Raw genomic sequence first — 12,416 nt, forward strand, 5'->3', positions numbered from 1 at the left:
GATCTGAAACCATAAAGTATATAGAAGAAGATATAAGTAAAACACTACAAGACGTACATCTCAATAACATCTTTAATGACTCATCACCAAAAACGAAAGTCAAGGAAAAGATAAACACCTGGGATTACATCAAACTGAAAAGCTTCTGTACAGCAAAAGAGACATGAACCAAAACAGAGGGACACCCCACTGATTGGGAAAAATCTTTGCACTCCATTCAGCTGATAAGGGACTGATTGCAAAGATATACCTAGAACCCACAGGACTCAAGAAAACAAAATAAACAACCCAGTCAAGAAATGGGCAGAGGGGGCCTCCCCAGTGGCGCAGCGGTTGAACGCTGGGTTGCGAAGCTGCCCGCGGCCTCTGCAGCGCTGATTCGATCCCCGGCTGCTCCCCAGCCACCAGAGGAGGGTCCCACATGGCGCGCAGACCTCTCCTGCCGCCCGCTGTTCCCCTCAGCAGTGTACTTCGGTCCGTCTGCCTGCTCTGCTCCCCGCTCTGGCTCTGGTGAATTCTCTCACCCTCCCGCGCTTCTGCTGTACCCAGTGCATGTATAAACAAACAAAACAAAATAAATTAATAAATAAATAAACACATGCCTCTATAAAAAAAAATAAAGAAATGGGCAGAGGAACTTAAAAGACATTTCTCCAAAGAGGAAATGTAAATGGCCAAGAGGCATATGAAAAAATGTTCAACACCCCTATAATCAGGGAAATGCAGATCAAAACCACAATGAGATACCACCTTACACCAGTAAGAATGGCACATATCAAAAACACCAGCACAACAAATGTTGGCAAGGATGTGGTGAAAAAGGAACTCTCTTATATGCTGCTCTACTTGTGCTTTCAGAGCTGAGACACAGCCTCTCCTGAATGTCTGCTGGGGTGTCTGCCTTTCAAATTCAGTGACTGATGGTGGGGCTTTGGCATGCCTTCAGTCTAATGTAAATAAAAGGTGAACCACAAATGTAATCCAAATATTCCAGTTTATGCATTTAAAAGATAGAGATCCAGGTAGAAGTAGTTCATATTAATTTTAACTAAAATGCTCAAAAAATGTTTTAGTTTCATATGTATTCAATATTAATGTACTGAATTTACATTATTTTATACTTAGTCTCTTAAATGTGGAGGGTATTTCAGAACCACAGCACATCTCTCCCAGGATTGCCCACATTTTATGCTCCACAGCCCCTGTGTCTTGAGGTGACCACAGGAGGATCAAGCTGGGGGGATGGTACGTTTTCTTGAGTCAAATGTCCCTGCAGACACAGGGTCCCTCGAAGCAGAGGCCTCATGAGGGGTAATGACAGCTCCACTCTCCGTGCAAACCACGATCCTAAGGCCACCCAGCAATGAGGGAATTGTTATAACGTGTGTCCACACTAATCCCGCTCTCAAAGACAAGACATTCAATACAATGATAATGTTAATACTGAGTGTCAGCATCAAACACTTGTATTATGAGTCAGCATAAGGAATGACAAATGTCCTGTTAACTACATATACTGTGGTATAATAATCCCTTTCAGTGAGAAGGTCACTCCCAGGTATCTCATGACAAACTGAGGCATGGAGTGATGTGCAACTTACTCAGGTCAGAACTGGAAGACAGGCTGAGCCCACAGGTGATTCTCTGTTCCAGAATTCCCATAAGGGAACATAATTGGGCCTGTATGAAGCATGTGGACTTGTACTAGCCTCACAATCCCTTTAGTGTCCTTGTAAATTACTTGGCTTGTGGAAGAAGAATCCCTTTCAGAGGGAAGGTCATTTCCATAAACCCCACGACAAATCATAAAGTTATATTTTGGAATAGATCTAGGTGGTGGCTGATCATCAGGAAATGTTACCAAAGTCAAATGACTTGTCCTCTCCACAGACAGATCATTGACTCGTTCCCAAGTTCAAGTCACTTTAGGAAAGTCCTTTCTCCTGGATGGTGCTAACAAATGGCCACACGCTGCAATGAGACCCAGAACTGAAGGTGTGCGGACTGGCCCTGAGGAGCCAGCGGCCCCTGGAGACTCTGAGGGACACGTGGAGGGGAGGAGGCATCAGGGGAGGGGCTGTGTGGGGTGCTCGGCTGGGAGCAGGATGGACGGGCCTGAGGCAGTGGCCCTGTCCAGTCTCAGTCACCTCTTCACACACAACTGGGAGGGGCAGCGTATCAGGAGTGTCTATGCCCAGGGGCACAGGGGCCTATCAGGGGGTCCAGGAGCAGCGTCTCAGCATGTGTCAGTGAGTCATATTGTACATTTTCAGCAGCAGGAGCCTGAGGGCAAATATAGCTGTTCAGGACATTAGAGGAAAGCACACTTCTCAGACTGTACATTAAAAAGAAATGACTTCTATTCCTCCTGACAGTTCTAACACCCTGGCCTGGACCCATTTGGAAGAGGATCCTCACACTATTTTGAGCAGAAAAGAGCCTGACACGAGGAGACTGACCAGGCATCTTGGGTCCCCATGTCCTTCCCACACAGGGTCTGTGCTGTCTGCCCACAGGGAACAGAAAGACACTCCCCACGTCTGTGCACAGACAGACTCACAATTGACAGGGAATCAGATTCCAGCCCTGTGAGCATCTGAGTGTTCACTGCATAGATGCAGGGAGGACAGACTCCTGAATACAGAAGCTGGGTCCTGGCAGGAGGGGCTAGTAGTGCTGGGATGAGGAAAAGAGGAAGACCTGGGGCCAGTGAGGGTCAGGGCAGGAGGGTGAATAACGGGCTCCGAGGTTAAAAATTCAAACCTCTAACCCACTCCTATTGTCTTGGTTATTTTGAGAAAATCACTTACTGTCTCCCTCTTTCCCCACTAAGAAACAGGAGCAGAGGCTGCAGTAGGTTATTCCGAGTGTCTGGTGAGGGGCCTCATGTCACACTCACCCAGGGCCTGGTGTCCATCAGGGTCAGAAGCAGTCATGCTGGTGACTGTCAGCACATGCAGGATGACATTCATCCTGGGCACCAGGGGGCGCTGTGGTCCTGATTTTGGGCCACAAACCAGTCCAGACACTGGGCTGTGCTCCAGTGCACTGGGCATGACTGATGCTCCCTTTGAAGACACCTCAGTTGTAAAATCAACTGCCACAATGACCCACACCTACCCTTCCTCTGCCCTCAGGAAATCACCAGCTTAGGTTCAGGGCTCAGACAAGACTGAGACACAGACCCTGGGGACTGGAGAGAGATTTGCATTGTCTGCCCCGCCTCCTGGAGCTGCAGGCAGGGAGGATAAGACAGGAGCCTGGAGAGGCCAGTGCAGCAGGACAGCCTCAGGCCAGAACACCTGGAAACCTCCACCAAGGCCTGGGTGTCCTTCTACCTCCTGCCCCTCATGGTCTCCACAGGTCAGAGGAGCCCAGACACTCAGGGGCCCCCCTTCCCGGTATATCCTGCTAATACACAGTCATGAGGGGCATCTGTCCAATCTCACTCACCATCATTCTTGAATCTTCTGTTCCAGGTCTCTGTGCTGTGCCTCTGCCGTCCCAGGCCCCTTCTGCATCTACTTCCCAGGGAGCCTCAGCCAAGCTCACCTGCACCCTGAGCAGGGAGCACAGCAGCTATGGAATCAAATGGTTTCAACAGCTGCCAGGGAGGGCCCCGCGGTATGTGATGTATGTGAAGAGTGATGGAAGCTAAGGCAAGGGCAGGGAATCCCAATCGCTTCTCAGTTTCCAGCTCAGGGGCTGACCGCTACTTGACCATCTCCAACATCCAGCCTGAGGACGAGGCTGAGTATTACTGTGGCGCAGGCTATACTATTGGTGGGCAATACGGTAAAGCCACAGTGACACAGACTAAGGGGAAGTGAGGACAAAACATTCCTCCCCTTCCCCTTTTCCCCACAGGACTCAGGGTGAGCTACTCCCCATCCCTCTACAGGATCCGGAAATCCTCACTCTTCTCCTTCCATCCCTGTGGCTCAGACCTCCTCCCAGACGGCAGGGCACTGAGGGACACCAGTCATCACTGAGGTCATTTGGACAACACAGCATCTGTGTCCTCCCTCAGGCCTGCGCGGTGATGCTGAGATAGACAGGAAGGATCCTGACGCTGAGAAAGGGTGGGCACAATGACCATACCCCAGGGCTCACAGCCCTGTGCCCACAGCATAGGCTCGGCTCAGGGAAGAGTGTGGAGTCTCGGAGTTTCAGCGAATTGTCTGCAGGGAGTGTCCTGCCTCCTGGTCCCCGTGGCGGGAGCAGGACTCCTGTCAGGACTGAGGTTCAGCAGAAAACATCTGACTCCGAGGGAGGCTGGACACAGAGTTCTGAGCTCCATGGAGGGTCCAGATTAGTGTCCAGTTGGGCATCAAAGAGCCGGTGAGAATATGTGCAGCAGGAAAATAGGGGCACGTTGGGGTTTCTAATGGGGTAGATTATCAGCTTGTGATGCTGAAAATGGCTCCACACCTGCCCACAGGACTTTATAGGACTGACCAGGACACATCAAGGGAGCCGGCATTAGGGATGAGGGAGAGTGGATGCTCACGGTAGAAATGTAGACCCACCATCTCTCAACCCATCTCAAATGTTCTTGAATGGGTGGAGAGCAGGTAACTGGACACACTATTTTCCACAGCAGACATCGTGACTAAGCGTCCCTGTTCCCAGCCCTGACCTCTTAGCTGGGTCAGAGGGCATCAGGCCAGACTCCTGTTAACTGTCTCTCAAGGTTAGAGCTCCGAGGGTGTCTGGTAACTGCTGGGCCTGGGTGACTCCTAAGTGGGCAGAAGAAGAAGGGGTGCTGGGGAGGGGTGGTCAAGGAGCAGGGGAGCAGGACCCAAGATGGACATCAGGGCTCAGTCCTGCAGGGACCTCTGACACCAGGACCGCAGAGCCATGGTGCAAAGAGAATCTCCCCCCTCTCCCCACTCCAGTGACCAGTTATTCTGACTGAAATTTTATAGTCACTGTGTCCCAAACAAGGTGTCCATGCACCCCTCCAGTGGGGGTTTCCTGCAGTCCTTCCACTGTGGGAGAGGGAGTCAGGGGACTGCAGGGACATGTGTCACACTCCATGGACCTCAGACACATTCACGTCACCTGGGGTCCTTGGTTTATAATTTGGAATAAAGTGACACAGGAGCCTCCTACAGATGAGCAGGCAGATGTAGACGTGATGATGAGAATGTAAATGGGAGGCAGATGAAGGTCATTCTCTGTTCTGTTAATGGTGCCCAAGCAGTGAGGGAGCTGCCACTGCCTGTGCCAGGTCAGATGGGGACCAAGTGCCCATGAGACACGATTCTCATGTCAAGGTGATGACAGGGGCAGGGGCAGGAGAAGACCACAGGCAGCTCTTGTCCTGGGAAGGTGACTGCTGAGCAGTGTGGAGCACAGGGGTCCTTGCAGGATTTTTCCCAAAACTTACACTGAAGATGCTCCATGCAGGAGTGTGTGCGCCTGGCTCCGGCTCTGCAAGTCTGGATTAAAACATATGACAAGCACCTGAAGCTGCCGCACTGAGGCCACACAGTGAGCACAGGAACCAAGGAGAAAACAGAGACAAGGATTGAGCCCTGGAGACCTGTGATCAGACTGACTTTGAACCTGGGATTCAAAGTGCAGTGGCCAACCCTGTCCAGGATGGGCAGGAGGACTGTGGGGCCAGGAGGATACAACCCCCCAATCCCCAGATATCTTTGAGATTGCTTTTCTCTGAGACCTCGCAGGTGTTCTCTCGTGTTCCCTCTGTGGCTTCACAGGTCTCCCCTCATAGTGTCGTCCTTCTCTGAGTGATGCCACCCTCATAGCACTGACCACACCTCTAGGCCAGGGGTACACACTTATGGAGGCGTGTCACAGCCCTACTCCGGTGCCCACAATCAGGCAGGCATGTCCCTCGCCCATGCGCCCAAGAGCCTTCTGCGCCGACAGAATGAAGGCCGCAGATGAGAGCCACAGAGGCTAGTGGCCTGAGAAGCCTGAAATTCATTTACCCTACAAAAGTATTCACACTCATCTGGATGCCATTGGACCTGCTGGTGATTAGCATTTGACCCTGATCCCCAGCTGGGGCCAGGGAGACCAGGAATTAAAAATATAATCCAGGGACACCACTGGTACCATCATGCAGCCTCTTACAACATTGCTGATAACAGTGTAGCTGGTGCCTCCCTGGATCCCACCCTTCACACAAGAGACCCAGAAGGCAAGTCCCTCCTGAGGGCTCTGCCCACCCGTGGAAATGACCAGGCTGGTTGGGAGCCAAGGAGCAACCATCACAGGAGTCACACATGGCAGACAAGGAGGTCTGGCCCTGATAACAACCTCCTGTATGCTAGCAAATTCACACAATCTCCCATGTGCTAGCTAGTAGTGGACACCAGAGCCTGTGCTCCCCCACATCCCAGAGGCTGAGACACCGCACCCTTTCAGCCTGTGTGTGTGCCGTGCCCCAACAACCAAGTATTCAGCAGGGAGCACAGCCTCCGGCTCCCACACCTTCACCACAGCAGCCTCCAGCCTCCAGAGCTGGCTCCTGCAGACCAGTGGGCCCAGCCCACGCACCACACACCACCAGGGTGAGAGGCTCCAGTCACTCTACAAGACCCACCCTTGGTCCATGCCACACCCACAACCCACAGCACCAGGGAGGCAGTGCCAGTGCTGCAGCCACCCCTTCCACAAGCCCAGTGGCCCCACAGCACTTGCAGCAAACCTACCAGTGAATGGCTCACACCAAAACAGCAAGCCTCCCTTGAGACCCTGCAGCTGGCAGCTGGCACTGCACATGGCTGCACCCTGTGGGCACCATGCCGCAGGCGATCTAGACTCACAAGGCACGTCCTGCAGCTACACCAGGCAGCCATGGGCCATGTGTGCACCCGCAGCACCAACCCCTGAACACACCTTAGTGGGGGCTTTGGGTCAAAACCTAAGTGTCAGTGCCTGGGAGGAATGATAGCCCTACCCACAGTCCACCACAATACGGTACCAGGTGGCACCTCCATGAAGGGGCTCACTCAGCACACAACTTGGGGAACAAGGAACCACTCTCCAGAAGGACACTCATCCCAGCACTTGACTAACCCTCAGAACAAACAGGTAGTGATGGTCCAGGAAATCACAGAGCACCAGGAAGATGGGGGACAGAAGAACATGACTCTTATGAGAGAGCTAATCATAGTAAGGAGATCTTTCTGTGGGAAATGTGCAAAGAGCTATACGTTCATGATGGGCTCACCAAGGTCAGTTGTTAAGGAAATGCAATTCAGACCAAACTTAGGTACCACTTTAACACCAAGCGTGGTCAATGAAAACAGATAATAACTAGTGATGACACGAATTTGGAAGAACTGAAGCCCTCACACATAGCAGAATGGAAAAAGGTACAGTCACTTTGGTAAACAGTCTGGAAATTGCTCTAATGACTAATTCTAAAGGTAACATGTGATCTAAAAACTTGTTCACAGCATACACCCCAAAAAAGTGAAAACATATACCCACAGAAAACTTGCATAAAAGTGTTTCTTGTACACGGGAACTACACCTGAGAGGGAAGATCATGTGTTGCACCAACAGAAAAAATGATGTCAAATATATATGCATATAAACTGTTTGTTGCAGGATTAGTATTCCAAATAGCCAAATGGTGGAAACGCCTCAAAATCTGTCAATGAATGAATGAATCAACGACCAGGATGTGTCCATAGCACAGAATATTCCTCAGCCATGAAGTGGAATGAAATCCCGCTCCATACTCCAGTGGGACTGAAGCTGGGAGATGCTGTGCAATGACAGGAGTCAGCATTAAGACCACACACCACACGGCTCCACTTGTATAAAAGCCCTGAACAGAGAAATATAAAGAAAGACAGAGAAACTTACCACAGTTGCTTTGAACTGGGGTGTTTGGAGCAGGAACTGGAGAATGGGGTTCATTTAATGTTAAAATTATGTAAAATTTATTGTACTCATAACAGCACTATGGTAAAGATACCAAAACCTACTGCATTATATTGACCTTCATGGTTAAAACAATGTATTTGAATTATATCTCAAAATAAGTGATGTAGATACAAAAGGTGGAACGTATTTCATTCAAGTCTGACAAAATTTCACAGCTGTGAAAAATTTAAAAAACTTTCCCACAAGAAAGATAAATCCCATTTCTGACATTTTGTTTCAAAAGTCACCTTTTCTTTCTTCAAATACTGTTCTATAAAGCTATGGAGTCTCCTCACCACTGTGTGATCTCAAGTGATGCCAACGTCTCAGGGTGCCTGATCCAGTCTCCAGTGAAACACATCCCTGGCCCCTGAGTAACACTGCACCCCGGGCGTCATTGTTCATGTCGGTGTGGCCAGTACAAAGAGGAGGGCAGGTGACCACAGATAACCACCAATTCAATGAGATCCAGATTCTTCTTATTTTCTGGTTCACCCAACCCACTGTGGAGACTTTCCTTCTTATTTTGTTAACATAAGACTTCAGAGTGGCTGCAGCAGCTCCAGCTATACATCCTTATTCAAGAAAAAAACTGCTGTATGAGTCCAGGATATCTTTAATTCACAGCAAAGTTTCATTGAAAAGAATCCCATTCAAATGACACTTACAACACTTCAGCCAGAACTGGTCCACATGGCTGATCCAGACTGAAGGGACCTGTAAACTGTGTCCAGGTTTGAAATAGATGAGACAACACACAGGAGATCAGTGAGAACCGTCTGCTATTCTGAAAACCAGCTGTGTTGTTGCTCTGCTCCATCCACACTATGGGAATGCCTAAGAGCAGGGACAGTGCCATGTTCATGTCTTAGACCCCAGAAGGAATGTGTGAAAGATTAACGTAGTGTCACTAATATTTCCTGGACAGATGTTCTCCTGTCTATTGTGGGTGCAGTCACCACCAAGGCCCCATGATGGCACTGCACACACAGCTGGCACCATGAAGAGCCACTCCCTGACTCCTGTTCTCCCCAGTGTCACCCTGTGACCTGACAGTCCTTACAGGTGACCTCAGGTGGATCCTAAACGTCCCTCTTCTTAATGGACATGCTCAGATAATCACGGGTGAGCTGAGGCCACTATACCTGATCTTGAGGTAAACAGAGGCCACATATGGAACAGGAATTCACCCCTGGGTCAGGAGCCCACGGATCAGGGAGTCACCACCTGAGATGCTGCCTCTGAATCCTCACCTGAACAGCTGATGCCCCTGAGCCTCCTGCAGCCACTGCAGAGTGGCCACCAGGGGGCAGGGAAGAGCCACATGAGTCAGGGTGTTTTAAGCACCTTAGAGGTTGTGACAGGAGGGTTGGACACCAGAGTAATGGGTGACATTTTCCTGCAGTGTCATCCTTGACAATCATGTGTCCTCTTCAGATTCCATGACCTGATCTGAACTTTAGAATTTCCAATTTCACTGGCACAGGTTCAGACACAACAGTAATTTCCCCCCCACAAACACACACAAGCCCAGGCCAGCTAATATGAAGCCACTGTCCTCACCCCTGCCTTCTCTGTGGTCACAGAGGCCCCACACTCATTTGCTCCCAAACTCTCCTGTCCTGCCAGACAAAATCATCCATCTCCTGGAGGAGAGCCTGGCACCCACGGTTGCCCATATTCTTTTTCCCTTTTTTATAAATTGAGGCATTTATTACTTAATACCTTTCCCAAGCAATTAAATATACTTAAATCGAGTGAACATTCATTTCAGTTGTTCTTAGAGTTTGCACAGAGGCTGCAAGCATTTGCTGGGAGCACATGTCATCTATCTGACCTGAGCACACTCTGGGGATATTGAGGCACAGCCCCTATCACCGGCCTCAGGCAACCTGGAGGAAAATTTAAAATCATCAATGACTCCAGATGAGCTGTTCCAGGGAGGATACACATTCCATTTCTACATTCAGGTATTGCACCTGGGGTGGCCCAACCAAGCCTCATAAACACACCTACAGATGAGGATCAGAAAACACAGACTCCACACTGAGCTTTGCTTGGGAAGGAGCACCCCAGCAGCGAGGCCAGGACAGAACAAGGGGAGGAGATTCAACCAGATCATGAGACAGCAGAGAAAGAGGATCCCCAAGCTGAGGTGGGGACTCTAGTAATCACCCCTCCCTCCCCAAGTCTCTGGGGACTGAGTCTTCTCTGAAACCACAAAGTTGCCCAAGTAGCAGCCTGTCCCTGGCTGATTTGCATAGCCAGCAGCTCTCTCCAGCAAGGGGATAAGACAGGCTTGGGGGGAACCTGCCCAGCTCCACCTTCAGGGAGCAGGATCAGGGACCCCACCATGGCCTGGATCCCGCTCCTCCTGGCCCTCCTGGCTCACTGCACAGGTACCTTACCAAGCTCACTGCACCCCATCCCAGGGCTCTGGGGCCAGCCTGGCCTTGACTCTGAGCTCAGCAAGGGCTGCCTTAGGGCCAGAATGCTCATGACCCTGTGCAGGTTGGGAACCTGGGTCCTGAGCCACCAAGGCTGTTTGGTGGGAGCCTGAGGGGCCCCTGCTACCAGGAGAAGGGGAGTGTTTTCTCTTTGGCTGAGGCCTCCATTCACCAGCAGGTTCATGGGACATCGGGACTGTGCCAAGGAAAGGCGCACCCTAGAAACCAGAGAATCCTGGGTCCTCAGTCTAAGGAGGGTGGGGGACTCTTGAGAATAGGATCTACATTTCACACCCCTCTCAATTCTCTCTTGCAGGCTCTGTGGTCTCCTATGAACTGACTCAGCCTTCCTCAGTGTCGGTGTCTCTGGGAGAGACGGTCAGGTTGACGTGTCAGGGAGACAACATTGGAAGTAAAAGTGCTCACTGGTACCAGCATAAGCCAGGCCAGGCCCCTGTGCTGGTCATTTTTTATGATAACGAGCGGCTCTCAGGGATCCCTGACCGGTTCTCTGGCTCCAAATCGGGGAACACGGCCACCCTGACAATCAGCGGGGCACAGGCTGAGGACGAGGCTGACTATTACTGTCATGTGTGGCACAGCAGCAGTGATCATCCACAGTGACACGGGGCCAGGGGGAAGTGAGACACAAACCCCTTCCCCATCTGGTCACACTCTCCTGCAGCCCCAGGGGGATGGAGACACAGCCATGAGCAGCTCTGACCCGGGGACCAGATTTGAGCCCCCAAGCTCCCCCCCACACCCCGCCGACCCTGGGCCGATCTGCAGTGTGTGTGTCAGGAGTGGATTAGGGCTCAGGGCAGGCTGTCCCGAGCAAGTCTTTGAATTGAAGATACAGCGATGACATGAAGGACAGAAAGAGGAACATTTCTCTGTTGTGTTAAAACATAAAATGAGTCACTCAAGAAATAGTCACTATATTTGAGTGAGTAACACAAAACTTCACAGTCAGGACACTCCTGCAAGGGAACTGAGGAAAGGCTTTTATAGGGAAGAGGCAGAAGCAAAGCAAACATATGACTTGCTGGCCTAGATGTGAGCAGTGCCTTGATATGGGAGTCTTGTGGCTCCTGGGCCTCAGATGTTGGTCTGAAACCTGAGGGTAAACAGGACAAGGCTCAGGTTTTGACACTGGCCCCTCAGGCTTCACGGCCAAGGCAGCCTCATGGATGCCTTGTGTTGTGTGTTTAACAAATTGTCACGGCCCTCTGATGTCCTTAGCGTGGTGACTGGGAGTATTGGCCAAATGTCCTGATGAATCCCCAGAACCTCCCACCTTCCCCGACCTCTTGAAGTAGCACACTCCAGTGCACCTCTGAAAATAGAATAGAGAAAACCATTGTTGTGGACAATGGAGAATGAATGTAGAACCTCTTAAGTCTTGATATGCACACACACACACACACAGAGAGAGACACACACAGCACCTCCCCAACACTGGTGGGGGCCCCTGGCTGCTCACCAATGTGCCCTCTTGGGAGTCCTTGGTTTGAGAGGAGCTTTTTCCCTGCTAATGCCTCCTCTCTGAGAGACTCAGGGCCAATGATGCCCTGATGCCAGGTCCCAGGCCCTGCCTCCGTCAGGAGGACCCTGCAGGGTCTCCCAGCTGAGTCTCAGTTATAAGCACATATGGCGGTGTCTGCAGTAGCTGCCGTATCTCTCCAGCCCATCACCCAAAACCGATGCATGGACCTGCGTGTCAAATGACCTTAGGAGGCCAAAGAACAGCACAGAGACCACTGCAGAGTCTGGAAAGTTTCCAAAGAGCCCTGATAAGATAGTGTGGGAGGAAACTGCTAGAGGATTGTAGGGTGAGAGGAAATTGTCAGGATTTTCCCCCCTCCCACCGTTGGCATCTAAGACCCACAGTTGTGGGCAAGCACATGTGCCTGATGGCAGACACCTGGAGTAGGGTGTGGCTGTGCATACGTGCGCGCACGTGGGCTGAGAGGTTGGGCATAGAAGGGCGGCGTCACAGGGATGACAGTGGTAGGAGACAGAGAAACAGCAGCAGGAGCAGAGGAACAGAGACCATGA

The 12,416-nt window shown here is 51.0% G+C and overlaps 1 gene segment (V, D, J or C); it reads left to right on the plus strand.

Moving 5' to 3' along the window:
* The first annotated feature begins 10,264 nt into the window (after window positions 1-10,264).
* LOC119244097 (immunoglobulin lambda variable 3-9-like) lies at window positions 10,265-12,416 on the plus strand. The segment is given in 3 exon segments: window positions 10,265-10,310; window positions 10,675-10,971; window positions 12,340-12,416. Coding segments are annotated over 3 exon segments (420 nt in total).

This window comes from Talpa occidentalis, unplaced genomic scaffold (assembly GCF_014898055.3).
Source record: "Talpa occidentalis isolate TD23 unplaced genomic scaffold, MPIMG_talOcc4v2.1 talOcc4.14, whole genome shotgun sequence".
NCBI lineage: Eukaryota > Metazoa > Chordata > Mammalia > Eulipotyphla > Talpidae > Talpa > Talpa occidentalis.